Source organism: Danio rerio, chromosome 17, assembly GCF_049306965.1.
Source record: "Danio rerio strain Tuebingen ecotype United States chromosome 17, GRCz12tu, whole genome shotgun sequence".
NCBI lineage: Eukaryota > Metazoa > Chordata > Actinopteri > Cypriniformes > Danionidae > Danio > Danio rerio.
In genome coordinates, this window is record NC_133192.1 from 57,841,990 (window position 1) to 57,862,047 (window position 20,058).

Below are 20,058 nucleotides of genomic sequence, written 5' to 3' on the forward strand. Positions count from 1 at the left end.
CATTTTTCATGTCACAATTTTACTATTAAATTAATTCATTTTAATTCGGCTTAGTTCCTTTATCTCGGAGTCACCACAGTGGAACTAACCTTCCGGCTGCAACCCAGCTCTGGGAAACACACTCTTACATTCACACACACACATACAATACGGCCAACTTACTTAATCAATTCCCCTATAGTGCATGTATTTGGACTGTGGGGGAAACCAGAGCACCCGGAGGAAACCCACACCAATACAGGGAGAACATGCAAACTCCACACAGAAAGACCAACTGACCCAGTTGGGGCTCAAACCAGTGACCTTCTTGTTGTAAGTGCTTACCACTGAGCCACCGTGCCACCCTTAAATGCATTATTTCAAAATCAAACTAACTTTTTATAAATCTTCCTCAATATATTTAAGAGCTAAAGGAGTTTCAAAACACACAGTTTCTTCTTGAGGCAACATGGTTGCTCAGTGGGTAGCACTGTCGCCTCACAGCAAAAAGGTCGCTGGTTTGAATCCTGGCTGGGTGAGTTAGCATTTATTTTATCTTTTTATTTACACTTTAATGTTAGCCATTTGGTTAGGCTATATGCTAATGTCAAAATTTTAGTATTACATTTTTATTCAAGTAGAAACCAATTTTTAAACTAACTTTTTATAAATTTTCCACTATATATTAAGGAGAATCACGTTTTAAAACAGTTTCTTCTTACTTGTTGCACAATAATACAAAATAAAAATAATAAACACACATGAGAATGCTACAGTATTACTTCAAATTCATTATGAACTTTTTCAGTTAACTTAGCATACCAATAACAGTATTTGTTGGGACATTTGGGAAACCTCCAGACTTTAGGTTGTTTCATTTTGAGTTTATTTTTTAAGTTGAGGGCTCCTATCGTCGACAGTTTATAATGAACTGATGATAATTTACAAACTGAGGGATTTACTTTGTTTCTGAGGGACGCGGGAAGTCTCCTTTATTCCTCTCCGCCACAGTCGAACAAGACCAAACCGGTTCGCGTGTACAGAGGAAGCCGGTTCCAGCCTGCGCGTCACCCTGGAAACCACGTCACTATATATACTGCAGTGCCGGAGCACCGGCATTTACTCGGTCCGAGAATCAGCAGATCACACCAGCCCGTCGAGCCAGGAGAAATACAGCATTTTTAATTTCTAGCACTCTGGTCTAATGGGAACACTCTTTGTAAATGCGTTTTAAGGTGAGTCGTGTTATATTTCTGTGCTAGTAATGGCGTAATTATGCCAGGATATACTTTGAGTGTGATGTAGTACAATTTTGTAAATAATGAAGAAGCTATTCGCTGTGTAAGTCGCGGTAAATGTGTTTAATTGTGTGATCTGTGGCTTGTTTAAGTTGTGTCGTATATTACGACATTTTGGCCTCTGCTGTGTGAGTCAACGTGGCCGATGTGTCACACTTTCCTTCTCGTATTTCCTAAATTAGATATTTTTAAATCTTTACATGTGTTGATAGTTACGGTTTTGCTAAAATATTCAATATACATTTATGTTGCATATAATTTCCTAACGGTTTCTCTTAAGATCAATGAATGAAGTCAGCATGGAGAAGTTACACGCTGCAGACAGACTAGCCTGAATAAGTGCCTTCTATTGGCTGAGCTTAAAGAAGGACTTGCTTGTGATTGGCTGACAGCGTTGCCTGTTATAGTCCTTGCAAATAGGGGTTTCCTTATTGGGTAACCGGCATATTCTTGGGAGGAGGGACTTATTTAACCGGCTTTCTGTGAAAAATGTGACTGAGGATATGCGTGTGCGCGGTTTACCACAACTACTAAATTAAATACTAATTTCACGCATAATTCACCGTTACAGCACACATTTTGACCTAAATATTTATCAAATGAAAACTTCATGCGTAAATTGACTTCTCAGAACACGCTTTAATACCGCAATGGCTGAAAAGTTCAACTTGATAATACTTTCCTTGTGGTTTTTAATGCTTTCAGAATTCTTGCTTGAGAGAAGTACACACCGGCCCTGGCCTTGAGGCTTATCTGAAAGGTTTCAACTTCACTGGTGAACCTCCTTGGCTGTCTGACATCTATTAGCCACGTTTCAATCCCATCTCTTCCATTCGTCTGGTGAGTCACAGTCCTGACTTTTGGGAGCATCCCGTGACGTCAGAGAACTACTTGATGTGTGTCATATGTGTAGTTACATAATTTATCCTCTGAATCTAATCAGTTAAGTATCAATAGTGTGAAAATTATAGACAATTAATTTAATAACTGTTGCATTAGAAAGTTATGCAGAACCACATTGTTGCGTAAATGCAAATATTTTTAAAATTCCTTTTTAAAAAAATTGAGCAGATTGAGTGGAAAAAGCTTTACAACCTGCCTAGTAAAATAAAGGTAAGGTTGGTTTTATATTCGGAAATTAGTAATTTCAGGAAAGTTTTATTTGCGAACTCTAAATAGTACAGCATTGTTCACAGTGAATTAGATAGTGTTAATGTTGTTTTGAAGTCATACTTGCATGCTAATTCCGATTAAATATTCAACGTAACATGGTAAACAACATAGAGACCGCTAAATGAATGAATGTGCGAATATAAAACCAACTTTACCTCTATCCTAGTTAATAATGTCTCACCAATTAAGTTAATGAAGTGACATATAATGTAATTCATTTAATCTATCCAGTGAAACAAGTTGTTAAAAAATGTTTAGAGACATGGAATCTTCTTGCACTTTTTGTGAATTAGAGGAGGAATTGATTAATCGCCTGTTTTTTTAATGTTGAATGTTTCAAATGTTTGGGTTTGAAGTTGAATATCTTATTAAAAATTCAGTTTTCTTGTCAAGATATTTTTTTTGATATACAATAATAATAACAAAACTTTGGAGCAAAATTTGTTTATTATTTTAATGATAATGTATGGGAAGTACTATGTAAGTACCAGTGATAATGCGGATGAATGCAATTTTGGAATCCTTTTATTATTTTCTTATAACAATTATTTTCAATTTTTTTGTAATTTATATTTCCCCTGTACTTTTTTTTTTTTATTCTCTACTGATTTGTTCCTTTGATGTGAAAAAAAAAACTTTGTAAGCATTGTATTTCTCATTTTTTGTATGCTATTGTTCTTGTTATGCAAGTTAATAATATATATAGTTACATGCAGGTTTGTGAATATTTAATAAAAAAATATATATTTTTAAGTATTTCATTAAGAAATCCTATATGGAAAAAATACTATACTATTGAACTATATTATATAGCTATACTATATTTATTATAATATTCATAATACTTTAATAATGCAGCAGCACATTTTATTCAGTATTAATTATAGTAAACTAATTATCTGTATTAAAAACTGCTGTTTACATTTGTTTTATGACAGTAAACTGATAACAGTCTGCAGAAGTTGATTGACATTCTCCCTTTGTACATGTCATCAGAGGGGGGAAAGCCCCGCCCACTATTGACCTTCTGTCACTCGTTAGCATAAACATAACTGTTTTTGCCACTATGCAGACACATAGGCATTTGTAGCTCCGCCCTCTTCTAAAAAGAGCACAATCTCATTTGCATTTAAAGCGACAGTCACCAAAATGCCACAAATAGGATCAAAGCCTAAAAGGGTCAGTTTCAGAGAGGTAGAAAATATTATCTGTGTGCTATTTTGAGCTGAAACTTCACACACACTCTTGGGACATCAGAGATTTATTTTATATCTTGTAAAAAGGAGCATAATAGGTCCCCTTTAAAGCATTAGTTAACATTCAGTATAAATATCATTGAGTAGCCAGCAGTTCCAATGATCCAACTGTCATTGGATTAAAGATAAGCTTCTGTGCAGATGGCCTTTTATTGAGTGCAGTCTGTTATCTTGGCCGTCACATTGTATAACAGCCATGTCATTTTCTTTAACAGTTTCTTTTGCAATCAAATCTTGAACAAACACTATGACGGCTTGCACCGGATCAGACTTTGACTTCGCCTTCCTGGAGGAGGGATTCTGTGCACGCGATATCGTGGAGCAGAAGATCAATGAGTCCTCGCTCTCAGTACGCTAACCAGTTGCTTCATAAACACACACACACACACACACACACACACACACACACACACACTTGGCTTACGAACATTGTTTTTATTTTAGAAATTTAAGAAATTGCTTTATTGGCATGTATTGCCAAAGCATTTCTAAGGTTTACATTAAAATAAACATGTATATATTATTATAATATAATATATTTTTATTATTAATAAGAAAACAGCAAACACAGTAAATAGTAGTAGGACAAAGTAAATAAATAAAAAATGATAAAATAAATCAGAAAAAAATGCATTTAACAATGAACATTTTAGGATAAAACTGTAAAAATAAATAATATTATCCGTATATTTATAATAATTCATTTATAACTATCTAGAAGTGTGAATCTCTCACTCTCATTACACATTGCAATTTAGTAAGCACACTTGAGTATTAATGTCTGTACTTCAGTTATGTAATTTCACCTTTTTCTTTCTCATTTCGCTCTTTATATTAAGCTTTTGCTGTGGTTGGTTCATATATCATTTGCATGATTTAAAGGCACAGTTCACCAAACAATGAAAATTGCCTCATTTACTCACTTAAGTGGCTGTAGTCTTCTGTGGAAGACAAAACAAGATATTCTGAAGAATGCTGGACATCCCGAAGAAATTACTATAGAAGTCAATGGCTGCTTTTTTAGCATCTTCAGTAGATCTTCTATTATATAGTCTGTTTATATTGAGTTTGTATTCACATGTTTTAGCACAGTTTTCTATTATATAGTCTTTAAATTAGTCTATTTGTGTACAACATCAAAAAGAAACTCAGACCAGTTTGGAAGGATGTGTAGATGATCACTCAATTATGGGTGAATTCATATTTAATGCTTAAAAATTATTCTGAATATATTTTTTTTGTGACATAATCATAATCAGTCTTATTTGCATATATAAACAAAACCTTTCTGCTGTCGTAAGTGTTTGCAAGTCTTTATCTAATCAATGGTTTAGGCAGGCATGGTGATGTTTAGTTGAACACATTGCGTAAAATGTTAGATGTTTGATGCAAAAAGTTTGATCTTAGGTGTTGAATTGTGAGATTGTCAAGTGTTGTAGGATTCACATGCCATAGTTTATATATATAAAGCAAGTGATAGTCAGGGCCACACAGATTCTGCGTTATTTTTTGCTGTTTCTGCGCAGAATTCAGTAAAAAAAAATTGCAGATTTTGGAAGTATCAGAACTAAAAACTTAATAAATAAAATAAAAAATAATCAGTTTTATTTAACTTATTTAATGTTTGCAATGCAAATCCAATTAGATCCACTTATTTGGTAAACAGGGCATGTCTCTAATATAATAAATATACTAAAAGACAGAACATATTACTTTAAAAACTATATTGTAAAATACTACTGAAGTAATTTACAGACTGAATAAATATAAATTCACACATATTTACAGACACATTTCTGCATGCACAGATTCCCTGTTTATTTTCAGAATATGTTTAGACAAATTTGTTCACGCAATCAAAAAATTGAATATCAGTTCACCTAAAAGTGTAAATTCTGTCATCATTTATTCATCTTTACCTGTTTGAGTTTCTTCAATTGAACACAAATGAAGATATTTTGAAGAATGCTGGAAGAGAACAGACATTAACTTCTATAGCAGTTGAATGGATGTTAATGGCTGCTTTTTCCCAGCGTCTTTCAGAATGTTTTGTTTTGTGTTTAACAGAAGACACTTTAAGTAATTGCTAATTTTTGGGTGTACTGTCCCTTTAAATCATGCTTATGTGTGAAACAACTTCTGTAAAAACATTTAGTTTTGTGTTCAGCAACTCAAACTGGTTTAAAAGGAGTAGAAAATGAGTATATGAAGACCGAATTCACATTTTTGGGTTAACCTAATATTTAACATTGTAATTGGGTGAACTAATAGGCCTTATTTAAATTTTAGTGACACAACGAATGACTTATTTGCATATATAAACAAAGGTCTGGAACCACTTGAGTGTGAGTAAATCTCTTTATTTGGGCTACACACATCCAGTGCACCGTTCTCACCCCGTGTCCTCTTTCAGGATGATAAAGATGCTTTCTATGTGGCGGATCTGGGGGATGTCCTGAAGAAGCACCTCCGCTGGCTGCGTGTTTTGCCCCGCATCACGCCGTTTTACGCAGTGAAGTGCAACGACAGCAGGGCGGTGGTCACCACGCTGGCGTCTCTGGGAGCCGGGTTCGACTGTGCCAGCAAAGTATGTAAAATCCTTCAGCTTGTTTACACCGTCACTTCATGCGTTTGTTCTGATCGGATGGCTATCTAGCTTTTATACCAAATAAAGATATAATATTACTCTGATTCTATGAATTTATACCATATCGAGTCAAGTAAGGGTGGCCAATGGTTATGTATGGCCTCAGGTTTATCTCAGACAGCAGATGACATCCGCTGCAAACTTTAAGCACACTTAGTGGCTTGAATCCTGTATTAACCCGAGCTGTAATCCTGCTGTAGACGGAGATCCAGATCGTGCAGTCAGTGGGTGTGGATCCCAGCAGGATCATCTACGCCAACCCGTGCAAGCAGGTTTCGCAGATCAAATACGCCTCGGCTCACGGCGTGCAGATGATGACGTTCGACAGCGAGGTGGAGCTCATGAAGGTGGCCCGTAGCCACGAAAATGCCAAGTAAGAAAATTACTTCATTACAGGACAAGAGCGCTCCAATCATTGAATTCTTTCTCCCCCCTTTTTTATTGCCTTTGTATTAAAGCAGGGTTTGATTTAGACTTTAACAGTATATTTCAATCCGCCCTCCTGTAAATTTGGGTTTTTCTTTTCTTAAATATTTCCCAAATGATGTTGAACATTCAGGAATTTTTCACGGTACTGCCTATATTTTTTTTCTTCTAGAGAAAGTCTTATTTTTTTCATTTCGGCTAGAATAAAAGCAGTTTTTAATGGTTTTAAAGCCATTTTAAGGTCAATATTATTAGCCCCTTTAAGCTGTATTTGTTTTGTATTGTCCACAGAACAAACCACAGTTATACAATGACTTGCCTAATTACCCTAACTTTACCCTAATTACTCTAGTTTAGCCTTTAAATTCAATTCAGCTTTATTTGTATAGCTCTTTTACAATGTATATTGTGTCAAAGCAGCTTCACATAAATGGTCATTGTAAATTAGAACAGAGTAGTTCAGTTTTTTAGTGTTTAAGTTCAGTTCAGTTTGGCTCAGTTCAGTGTGGTTTAAAATCATTACTGAGAGTCCAAAGACTGAAGAGCAAATTCATCGATGGGTAGCTCTACCGATCCCAAAGCATGCAAGCTTGAGGCGACAGCGGAATAAAATAAATAAATACATTTAAATGTCACCTTTTAAGCTGACTAGATATTTTTCTAGATACTAGTATTATGTACCGTCAACATGGCAAAGATAAAATAAATGAGTTATTAAAACTATTAGGTTTATAAATTTGTTGAAAATGTGCAGAAATTGGGAATACAAACACATAGGGGGCTAATAATTCTGACTTCAGCTGTTTATCATTGGATCACTTTTAATGACCATATGATTTTTATTTAGATGAAATTAGCTCACTTAAAGAGGTATTCAGCAAGTCTTTGAGCAGAAAAAATTTATATTTTTTATCTTATACTGATTTGAGGAATTTTATCTAATTTATCTGGTTTATTTGTTCGTGGATTTTATTGCATTCATTTTTAATTGCATTTTTGCTAGCTGTAGTTGCCTACATGGCATTAAATAAAAACATATAGAGTGATTTATAAATACAGGTTTGCAGATGGCTAATATTGACACTGTTCTCATTCATTTCCATAGATTTCCGCCCAACTCTAACTTCTAGACATATTAAATACTAATAATTAATAAGATGCCAATCATGAGCTGAGATATTGGTTGACCACTAAAATAATGCATTGATAAATAGTGCTGTCCATGATTAATCGCATCCAAAATAGTTTATGTTCATAACATATATATGTGTGCATACTGTGTATATTTTAATGTATACAAGTAGATGCATGGCTATATTGAATGAAATGCTTGTTTTTGTTCATATGTTAATAAAAATTATATATAAATGTATGTAAATCTATTTCTTTTGTATACTTTTTGTATGTTATGTACAGTATGTGTGTGTATTCATACATGTATACATAAATAAAAATGCTGCACACGTATTTATTGTGTAAATACAAACTTTCTGCATTGTGATTTTCGTTAATCTTCTTGTTTCGCTCCACAGGCTGGTTCTCCGCATCGCCACAGACGACTCGAAGGCTGTTTGCAGGCTGAGTGTGAAGTTTGGAGCGACGCTGAAGAGCAGCCGGCTGCTGCTGGAGAGAGCAAAAGAGCTCGGGCTGGACGTGATCGGGGTCAGTTTCCATGTGGGCAGCGGCTGTACGGACCCGGAAACATACAGCCAGGCCATCTCAGATGCTCGCTATGTTTTCGACATTGGGGTGAGTGATTCTGTACTGTACAATAAGGCAGTCATCATTGCTGTTCGCAATAGTCGCATCACAGGATATGCAATGTTGAGTGGAGATTTATAGTTGATTATAATCAATACAGAGTTTTAATGCATTTTCAAAGTGATAATTCACCCGTAAATTAAACCGTACTCACTATTTTCATTTCACCCGACACTTGTTTTACATGTTTATGAGTTACTTTTATGCTGAACACAAAAGTAAGATATTTTAATAACTCATAAACGTTGAAAACAAGTGGAGGATGAGTAAATTTACTTATTTGGTTGCACTGTCCCTTTAAGGACTCTGTGAACATTTCAGTATTTTAGTTTAAAACATCCGACCACAAGAAATGATAATGTTTGTAGCTTTTAATAAAGATTGCATTGTATAAAATGCAGTGTGGATTATTCAGTATGCAGCATTAGTACCTGAATACTGGTAGACTCTTCAGAAAACTATTCACTTATCTTTCTAATACTGTGTTTATCTATGCTTGGAATTTGCTTGTTTTAAATTATTCGAGACTCACTCCCCTACAAAATCACCCCAAATCAATCTAAAATGAAGAATTCTCTCCAGATAAAGCTGTTTAAGTCATTCACATTGCAATGTATATCGTAGAAGCACAACATAATCGCAATGTCAGATTTTCCCTATGTCATGCAGCCCTACCGTATAATTCAAGCCACTCATTTTTGCATTAGTTTGTACTTGAACTGAAACTATTCCGTCCACCAGGCGGAGCTGGGCTATAACATGAGCCTGCTGGACATCGGCGGAGGATTTCCAGGCTCTGAGGACACCAAACTCAAGTTTGAAGAGGTATTGCCTTTTAATCTGCTTTTTTTTTTTATTCCGAAAATATTTACTGTTGGGTCGTTTACATCCACTCTGGGTGATTTTGAGTCCTTTTTTTCCCCTGTGTTTCAGCAAATGGTATGTTTTTTTTTTTGCTGACAAATCTTATTGAGACATATATATATATATATATATATATATATATATATATATATATATATATATATATATATATATACATATATACATATATATATATATATATATACATATATATATATATATATACATATATATATATACATATATATATATATATACATATATACATATATACATATATATATATATATATATATATATATACATATATATATATATATATATACATATATATACATATATACATATATATATATATATATATATATATATATATATACATATATATATATATATATATATATATATATATATACATATATATATATATATATATATATATATATATATATATATATATATATATATATATATATATATACATATATATATATATATATACATATATATATATATATATACATATATATATATATACATATACATATATATATATATATATATACATATATATATATATATATATATATACATATATATATATATACATATATATATATATATATATATATATATATACATACATATATACATATATATATATATATATAGTGGGGAAAATGCTTTGAAAATATTTTTAAAAATCAACAATACTATATAATATTTTATTGTGTTAGAGGCTGTTTTTGCTCCATTGACTTCCATTATAATGACATTTTTTGATTGCAAAGCTCCGACAGCAAATAATCATGCAAACATTGCAAAGGAGATGCTTTTGGAAGTCTGATGTTTTTAGATGCATTGTGTGTGAACAGCCCCTTGAACTTCATCATTTGTTTGTTTGTCAGATTGCTGCTGTTATTAACCCTGCGCTGGATAAATACTTCCCTGTGGACTCTGGCGTGAGGATCATCGCTGAACCCGGCCGTTATTATGTGGCATCTGCTTACACACTGGCGGTCAACATCATCGCCAAAAAGGTCATCATGAAGGAGCAGTCAGCCTCCGATGGTACGAGCAAACATGAGTCATGGTTATACTGATAGTTTCCTACCGGTCAGAGCAGATTGTTTACACCCGCTGTAGAATCGGTTGTTTCAGGATGACGCACATTTTGTAATACTAGGAGAACATCCTCCCACGTGTTTTCCATGCACTTGGTTAATATTAGTAGACATATTTAATAATGGACCGTTACTCTAAAGTATTACCCAAAATTCTTATAAACTTTCGAGTCCTGTATTAATGACAGTTTCTTGTCGTCCCCCAACAGAAGAAGAGGATGTGTCCAATGACCGAACCCTGATGTACTACGTGAATGACGGCGTTTATGGCTCCTTCAACTGCATCCTGTATGATCATGCGCACGTGTTGCCAACTCTGCACAAGGTCTGGATATCAGAATTAGTCCATCAGATTCTCTTGCTGCATCCCAGTTCACCTACTTGTACTGTTATAACATAGTATAAGCTTTTGAGTGTGTAACCGAAGCGTGTGCAAGCTGTAGGACATGCTACTTCCTCATTATATGAATTGATTTGGTGCTTGGAAACATGACAAGGTGATTGACAGGTGCCAAAACTTTCATATTTAAAAACCTACCGTATAGGTGAAGCAGCAGCATGGTAATGGATGATGAAATATTACACTGAAACATTAAAGGAAACGTAATTAGTTTAATGTATATTAACGATTGCTTCAACATCTTAACCAAAGCCTTCACTTAACCGTCGCTCTCACACATCCACCATGACTATTTTTTTACTTGTGTTTATAGTTCTAATCGAAGTCAGGTCCAATGCGTGATGCATTATGGGTAATATATTTAAATCAAGACTAAAACCACACTTGTTTAGCATTATTACGTCCGACATATCATGCTAGCTGTCTTTCTTTTTGATCTTCTTTAGTCATTTTTTAACTTAATTTTCTTCCTTATATTTTTTTTATTCTTGTTTATGTATAGTAGTGTTGTCTACTAATACTGGAAATTGGTTCCAGTCGATACTGAAATTTATAAACGTCCATTTTCCGCGAACATTGGAGCGCGTTCTTAAACACCGAATGGCTGTTTGTGTTCGCGTGCTCAACAGAAATGACTGTGATTGGCGGTGAAGGTCATCAGTTCACCGAACTCACCGCTGTTTACTGAGTTTAACCAAAGATACAGGAACACTGGAGCGTTGTAAAGTTACGTTGAGCAGCAAGCTGACATGCGAGCGATCTGCTGTAGCGATCACACGGTTAACAGTGGTGAGTTCGGTGAACTGATGACCTTCACGGCCAATCACAGTCATTTCTGTTGAGCACGTGAACACAATGGCAAATCAGCGCTGTTTAAGAACGCGCTCAAATGTTAGCAGGAAATGGACGTTTTAAAAATTTCAGTATTGATTAGTACCGAATTTCATTATCGTGACAACACTAAAAAGCACTTTGAAGTGCCATTGTGTTCTAAATGTGCTATATAAATAATCTTGCTTTTAAAATTAGCTGTTGGTTAGCACGAATCTGCTTTTACAAATTTACCAGAAACGGTAGACTGTCTGGGTAACCTTAAAGGTTCCGTGAATTTAAAATAAAGTTGTTGTTTTTTAGATGTTAGTTTTACAGATGTCTATAAGCTAGTGTGATCTAAACGGTGACAAAATTCACATTTAGAACATATAAACCTGATAGAAACTTCCAAAGCTTGCAATTTGTAACTTCGAAATGGATTAACGATTTTTTTGACATCACCTCATACTTTACTCTCTCATGAAGTCCTCTGACCAATCAGATGCTTACTCATGTCTGAGATGCCCCGCCCCCTTCTTATATGCTTTTTAATTTGATGTGTTTGATCTCGACCACTCGCTGGCATAGCTGTGAGAAAACCAAAAGCTATTGGCTGTTTTTTTAAAAGGGGAGGAGCTACTCTGTCCCACCCTTTCTGTTTCAGTTGAGATTACGTCAGACGTCGAAGAAAAGTGCGCATTCCAAAGCACTTCCCGAGTCTTTCAAATACTCATTTCCACATTCTGTGATTTGGAACACGTTCCATTTGAGAACGTGAACTGGGACGCAGCATCTGATTTTATTTATTTATTTTTATTCCTCATTTCCTTACCCATAATTCTTGCTCTCCATGCAGAAACCCAAGCCCGATGAGCGCATGTACCCCTGCAGTATCTGGGGCCCGACCTGCGACGGTCTGGACCGCATTGTGGAGCAGTGCAGCCTGCCGGACATGCAGGTGGGCGACTGGCTGCTGTTCGAGAACATGGGCGCCTACACCGTCGCCGCATCCTCCACCTTCAATGGCTTCCAGAAACCCGATATTTATTACATCATGTCCCGAACAGCCTGGTAAGTGTCACATGGGAACTCCTTTACATGACTTTGGGGGGCTGTTTTGTTAATCTTTTGCGTTTTTAGACGATGCGCAGTACTAAAGGGTCAGTTCACCCAAAAAATAAATATCTTCTGTGTACAGAATACAGAATAAAACAACTTTTTATAAAGGTTTTTAACCACTTGAGAATTGGTAAACAGTGAGAGAATGTTCATTTTTGAGTGAACGGTCCCTTTGTTGGTGAGCTTTGTTAAATGTCAATGGATCTACTGTTTGAGATGTGATCACCGGGGGGCATTGGTTAGAACGCACAAGTCCGGCTTTGTCGTTGGCGGATTTTCTACAGCATTTATTCTGCACAGTCATAAAGGCACATGTGTGTGGTATTTTCTCGAAACAAAATAGAATGTTTAACAATAGATTAAACTGCAGTTTGTATAACATATATAGTAATATAATGTGTAACATCAGTTATAGCACATAATCAAAGATTCATAGGGCATCAGGTCTAAATATGCATCAGAAACATATACAGATAAGACCGATCCTAAATGTCCAAATACTGATTAAACGTGGCGTATACATCACTTAACACTTCAGTAAAGTAAACATCAACACAATCGAACAGTATATAACATGTACATCATTTAATAATGGCATTTTCTCTGATCACACACCACCCGTGACCTGGACGAATTTACAATTATGTGCTCTAATCGTCATTCAAAGTTTGAGTTACAACACTATAAACTAGGTATTCGACGCACACAGACACTTAGCCACACAATAAGCCACTATATCAGTGGTCTCAGACTCAATTCCTGGAGGGCCACAGCTCTGCATGGTTTAGCTTAAACCAGCTCCAACTCAATAATAGTCTCTAGTGATCTTGAACACCTTGATTATTTGTATCAGTTGTGTTCGATTAGGGTTGGAGTAAAACTGTAGAGCTACAGCCCTCCAGGAATCCAGGTTGAGACCAATCTATATCAGACCATCTATATCAAGCCATTAGCCAGCTTAAATAGAACTGCACTGTCGACTTCAGAAGCAGATGTGCTATGCGTTATCTGGGCGGGCTTGACTTGGCTGTCAATCAAATCAAAATGCCATAATACACCTGGCCTTTTCACACCCTTTAAGGGACACACTATTCATACAGCGTGAACAAATACAGCTCACTGATGTTAAGCAGCAAATTAATGAGATTAATTCTGGATAACCTCTGAATTTGTTCAGGGTTATGATTATAGTTAGCTTTAACAATATATGTAAATCATATTCAGATGATATTACTAGCAAGTTTTGTTTTAGTACACAAAAGGACTTGCCTATGGACATTTACTTAAAGGAGAAGTTGCTCCAAAACTATTGTAAATGTCATTAAATCTGCCACTATGCTGACACACAGGCATTTGTAGCTCCGCCCTCTTCTGAAAAAGAGCACAATCTCATTTGAATTTAAAGCGATAGTCACTAAAACACCACAATTAAGATCAAAGGGTCAGTTTCAGAGAGTTAGAGAACATTATCTGTGTGTTGATTTGAGCTGAAACCACACACACACACACTCACACACACACACAGACACTAGACACATCAGAGACTTATTTTACATGTTGTAAAAAGGCAAATAACAGGTCTCCTTTGACTATATGGAGTATTAAAAACATTTTGAACCACCTAACAGCATCTCTTAGACAAGTAAATGATTGTTAAAGGCTAGATGGAGTTGCTTTTGACTGATGGTGTGTGATTTGTGTGTGTGTGTGTGTTTGCAGGCAGTGCATGCAGCAGATTCGTGCCCAGGGGATTCCTGCACTTCCATTGGAGGAGCCGAGCGCTGGAAACGTGCCATCCCACTGCGGGCGCGAGAGCAGTCTGGATGTTCCCGCCAAACCCTGCCCGACTCAAGTGCTGTAGCAGAAGACGCTCAACCAAACCTGCTCTCGGGTCCAGCTAATGCAGATCTGTGTTACTGATCTCCAACTTCTGATCTAAACGCCTCAGAGCTGAGGAGAAAACAAACGCACAGTCCTACTCTTATTTCCTGTCATCTTTGTTTTAACTGGTTTTTGTTGATTGTCTGTATTTGTATTTCGAGGCCAGATGCTTGAGCGAGGACTTCTTCCTCTTCCTCAGTGACCATTTCCATTTTATACTTGATTAGTAACTTAATTTTTTAATATTGAGTTGAAGTCTGTGTATTTTAATTATTCAGAGCTGAGCTTGTATGCCACTGGTGCATTTGAAACGGACGTGAAAGAGATGGGATTGCATCTATTATGCTTTCCTATGGAAACTGCTTTTTGTTTTTTTTAAGTATTACGTTTTTTTGTATTTTTATATAAATAAAGATGCTGTAAAATGGCAAGTGTTTTGCTTTTTGTTCACACGACGACAGAACTGCAGTATTAATGCAGGGTGTCTGCGAGGTTTTAAAGCCCGTGCACACCAAGACGTTTATTGCTCACGTTTCTGTCAACGTTTATCGCCTCGTGACTAAATAAAGGGCGTCAATGTGATAGTGCACACCAACGCACAAATGGCAGGCGTAAAAGCGTCATTTTAAAAAGAAATACCCCCATGCTCGTTTTTTGTTTGACGCCAGTGAAAATCGATTGGGTTTGAATCCGGAAAAACGTCTTGAAAACGCTAACGATAAATTCAAACGAAAAGCGTCCTGGTTTGTACGAGCCTTTAAAGTACGGAAGCCCGTTCCCGCCACTGAATTAAAAAAAAATAATAATTAAAAACAAATTAAGTCAGACTTGCGAGTTATAAAGTCAGAATTCGAAATTAAGTTGCAATTCTGACTTAATAACTAGCAATTTTGACTTGCTTAACTCGCAATTCCGATTTACTTAACTCGTAACTCTGACTGACTTAACGCCTAATTCTGACTTAATAACTCGTAATTCTGACTTGCTTAACTCGCAATTCTGACTTAAAAACTCGCAATTTTGACTTGCTAAACTCGCAATTCCGATTTACTTAACTCGTAATTCTGACTGACTTAATGCCTAATTCTGACTTAATAACTCAATTCTGACTTAATAACTCGCAATTTTGACTTGCTAAACTTGCAATTCTGATTTACTTAACTCGTAATTCTGGCTTAAAAACTCGCAATTTTGACTTTTTAATAAAAAATATATGTATATATAACAAAATGTTAGGCCTTAAAAGGTCTTAAATTTACAGAAATTTTGTGTTGTACATCTTAAATCATTTTAAACGTGTCTTAATTTTTCTTTATGTGAAGTTACCCAATCATCGCTACCAGTTATTCAGTCTAAAAACTTTTTTACTTTTTCCATTTACCAAAAAGCAATATGTTGTATTTATCTTTCTTACAATAACTTTTTATTTGCATAAATTAAATTGTATTATAGTTTTAGTTTAGTCCATAAACCCAGCTTAGAGGAACAAGCCAAGCTTATTTTGATAAGTCAGGTTTATTAATGGCGGATTCGGTTTCATAAATCAAATTTGCGATAGTACTAAATGTTACTATGGCAACATATGCTGGAAAACTAGCCTGTCCGGGGCAGGCCAACTCTCAGGCTAAGTGAAGTTCAAGCTTAATCAAGCTAATGTTAACATTCACCTGCCGTAATTGGATGTCATTTTAATTCACTTAACCTCTTAATAATCAATAAAACTTCAGTCATGTAATAGTAAATATACATACACCACATCTTTAAGAACAAAATGGTAATACACTTAAATTCAAATGTTATTGCAAACGGTGATGCAGTGGCGCAGTAGGTAGTGCTGTCGCCTCACAGCAAGAAGGTTGCTGCTTCGAGCCTCGGCTCAGTTGGCGTTTCTGTGAGTTTGCATGTTCTCCCTGTGTTAGCGTGGGTTTCCTCCGGGTGCTCCGGTTTCCCCCACAGTCCAAACACATGCGGTACAGGTGAATTAGGTAGGCTAAATTGTCTGTAGTGTGTGTGGAAGTTTCCCAGACATGGGTTGCAGCTGGAAGGGCATCCACTGCGTAAAAACGAGCTGGATAAGTTGGTGGTTCATTCCACTGTGGCGACCCTGGATTAATGAAGGGACTATGAATGAATGAATGTTATTGCAAACAAAACAAATACAAACGTCAACATTTAAACTCATTTTTTTAAATGTTTATGTTGATTTTTTTTCCTGTTTATTAAAATTTTACTTTATATTTTTCCTCAGCATATTATAACATATTATGTACTCATTTGTGGACTGTGATCTTCAGTTTATTTGTTGTTAGATTAGCTCCAATTTTTGCTTTGGCACTGAGTAATCAAATGTAAATGCACAAACATATGATCGTGAAGCATTCTGAAGAAAATATTACTTTAAAATGTTGAGGGGTGTACTTTGCTATATATGTAGTATATGAATTACAAAATTTAATAAAGGAAATATATTAAGAAAGCAATGACTGATATTAAGAAGCAACTACATTATTTTAAGAAGGACTTTAAAGCTGCAAACCCTGAGTGGTATAATCGGGTGATGGATCCTGGCCGAGCGGTAGCCTCACTTTTATTTAAAGAGATTTTCCCACCGGTGCGGCTCATTGAAGTCAGTTTTTTTACTTTAATCCCCGCTTTTCTTGACCACTTTTATGAACCAGCCCCCTGGTCTGCATCCAGACCTCTCTCAAAACTTCAGGTGTTGTAGTTTTGCGGTCCTTATGTCTGTATTTTGTGGTTACTACCGTTCAAAATGTCCGTGTTTCTTTTCATAGTGGCGTTTCTTGGGGTAAAATAAACCTTTACTTATCTGCATATTCACTTGAACTGTCGATTCTCTTTATCAAGTTACTTTTCCGTAAGGATCCGGACTAGAGTCCGGGCTTTGAGAAGCTCTGCAGTTCATGCTTAGTTATTAGTATTTACTGTAAACGTGGGTGTAGCGCCATCTAGTGATGAGGACTCAATGTTTCTAATAGCAGCAAGGCTAGAAGTTTGATCCATTCATTCATCCATTTCCTTTTCGGTTTAGGCCCTTTATTAATCTAGAGTCGCCACAGTGGAATGAACCGCCAACTTATCCAGCACATTTTTACGCAACGGATGTCCTTCCAGCCGCAACCCATCTCTGGGAAGAAGTTTGATCCATTTTTACTAAAATATTTAATTTGGGCGACATGATGGCTCAGTGTGTGGAGTTTGCATGTTCTCCCTGTGCCGGCGTGGGTTTTCTTCGGGTGATCCGACATGCGCTATAGGTGAACTGATTAACTAATTTGGCCATAGTGTATGAGTGTGTTTGTGAATGTGAGAGTGTCTGGGTGTTTCCCAGTACTTGGTTGCAGCTGGAAGGGCATCCGCTGTGGAAAACATATGCTGGATGAATAAAGGGAGCAAGCCAAAGGAAAATGAAGGAATTATTTTGCGAGTTTAGTTTATATTTGCCTCTTAAATGCCTCTGGCAAACATTTCAAGGGTTTCACAAGTTACTAAATGGTAAAATATGGTAGCAGAAAAAGGCACAGAAATTAATTGAGAAAAGCGCATGAATAACAATATAAAGTAATTAAACGACAAATGAAATAATCCACTCCTAACATGTTTGAGTTTTACGTCATCACGACTTGTTCAGGAAATGTCCAGTATTTGCTTTGCCAGGCAGAAACACGAGGCCAAATAATAAAAGTGACGCATTTTTAATCTCTTCCTTAAGTTCAAGCTTGACGACGGCGGGAACATTACTGTCGATGACGTCAGAATTACGTCAACTCCACAGGTGATGAGCTCATAAGAGGAAAACATCCGGTCACGGGTCTGTGACTCTAATAAACGTGAACTTTTCTGATATTCTGGATGATACTAGCTAGTCCGAGTTAAAATAGTGCAGGCGTTCTACCAACAAATATGGAGGGCAATGAGTGTCAAAAGTTGTTAAACCGCGGGAAATTTTCGTTTCAACATGCACACATTGCTATTTGCAGGGTGTCCTTCGTCGGCCTTAACAAGTCTTAAAATGTCTTAAATCTAAAAAGCTCAATTTTAGGCCTTAAAAAAAGTCTTAAATCTACTGAACTGTTGTGTTGTATGTTTTAAATATTTTTTTTGACAGGTGTTAAAGTTTCCTTTATTTATGTAAGTGTTACACAATTTTCCCAGAGATGGGTTGCGGCCGGAAGGGCATCCGCTGCGTAAAAACGTGCTGGATAAGTTGGCGGTTCATTCCACTGTGGCGACCCCAGATTAATAAAGGGACTAAGCCGAAAAGAAAATGAATGAATCTTCATTTATTTACTGCTGATGATGCTGATCTGACCTATATTTTTTATTGTTATATTACTATTATTAATTATTATTATTCATTTATTCTTTTTCTTTTCAGCTTAGTCCCTTTCTTAATCTGGGATTGCCCCAGCGGAATGAACCGCAAACTGAATAGCCTACCCAATTCACCTGTACCGCATGTCTTTGGACTGTGGGGGAAACCAGAGCACCCGGAGGAAACCCACAGGAACGCATGGAGAACATGCAAACTCCACACTGAACCGCCAAGTGATCCAGCTGAGGCTCGAACCAGCGACCTTCTTGCTGAGAGGCGACAGCACTACCTACTGCACCACTGCGTCGCCCAGTTTGCAATAACATTCAAATTTAAGTGTATTACCATTTTGTTCTTAAAGATGTGGTTTTAACTAAATAAATTATTTTATTTTAAATTGTCTTGTCTGTCAAATATAAATCGCTGTACTATTAACGTTTTTGTCCGCATGAACTGAAAGCTGCGACCGTTTTTATTTTTGTATTGTGACGCAGTTCCTATAAACGGAATATTAAATGGGCGTGGCTTGCTTTTTCTACTGTGAGCTGATTGGTTGTAATAAAGTAGGCGCTTCATTAGAAACATGCCGAAAAGGGTTTGGGGAGAGTTATTACAACCTAACAGACTCCTCCTGCTCACCATTTCTGTCAGTTGTCAAAAGTGACAGCTGAAGAGGCGTGGTTAAGTGTGTTAGCCACGCCCAACACCTCAGACCTGATCTGAGAACAAACTGGAAGCGCTTTCAATTTTAGATTACAAGGGCACTTTCTTCTATCACAAGCACAGATAAGCTGTTCACAAAACTACTGTGAGCTAACAATATCAATGTGGTTAGTTTTGATCTCATGTGGACTTTGAAGGAAGCGCGCTCTCGTGACGTTCGTTCATTCATTTATTGAATGTGAAGATGATGGGGATCCACGCGCGCACATGCACACGCCTCCACCTCTGTGTTTATCCTCCTCTCCCACCCGTCTCCTCCTC

At 36.3% G+C, this 20,058-nt stretch overlaps 1 protein-coding gene across 1 annotated transcript; it reads left to right on the top strand.

Annotated features, from left to right (window-relative positions):
• The first annotated feature begins 1,091 nt into the window (after window positions 1-1,091).
• Window positions 1,092-15,169, top strand: odc1 (ornithine decarboxylase 1). Its single transcript, NM_131801.2, is given in 11 exon segments — window positions 1,092-1,214; window positions 1,983-2,117; window positions 3,922-4,055; window positions 6,120-6,293; window positions 6,554-6,726; window positions 8,312-8,528; window positions 9,282-9,365; window positions 10,313-10,475; window positions 10,738-10,853; window positions 12,598-12,812; window positions 14,580-15,169. Coding segments are annotated over 9 exon segments (1,386 nt in total). The 5' UTR covers window positions 1,092-1,214; window positions 1,983-2,117; window positions 3,922-3,953; the 3' UTR covers window positions 14,722-15,169.
• The last annotated feature ends 4,889 nt before the right edge of the window (window positions 15,170-20,058 follow it).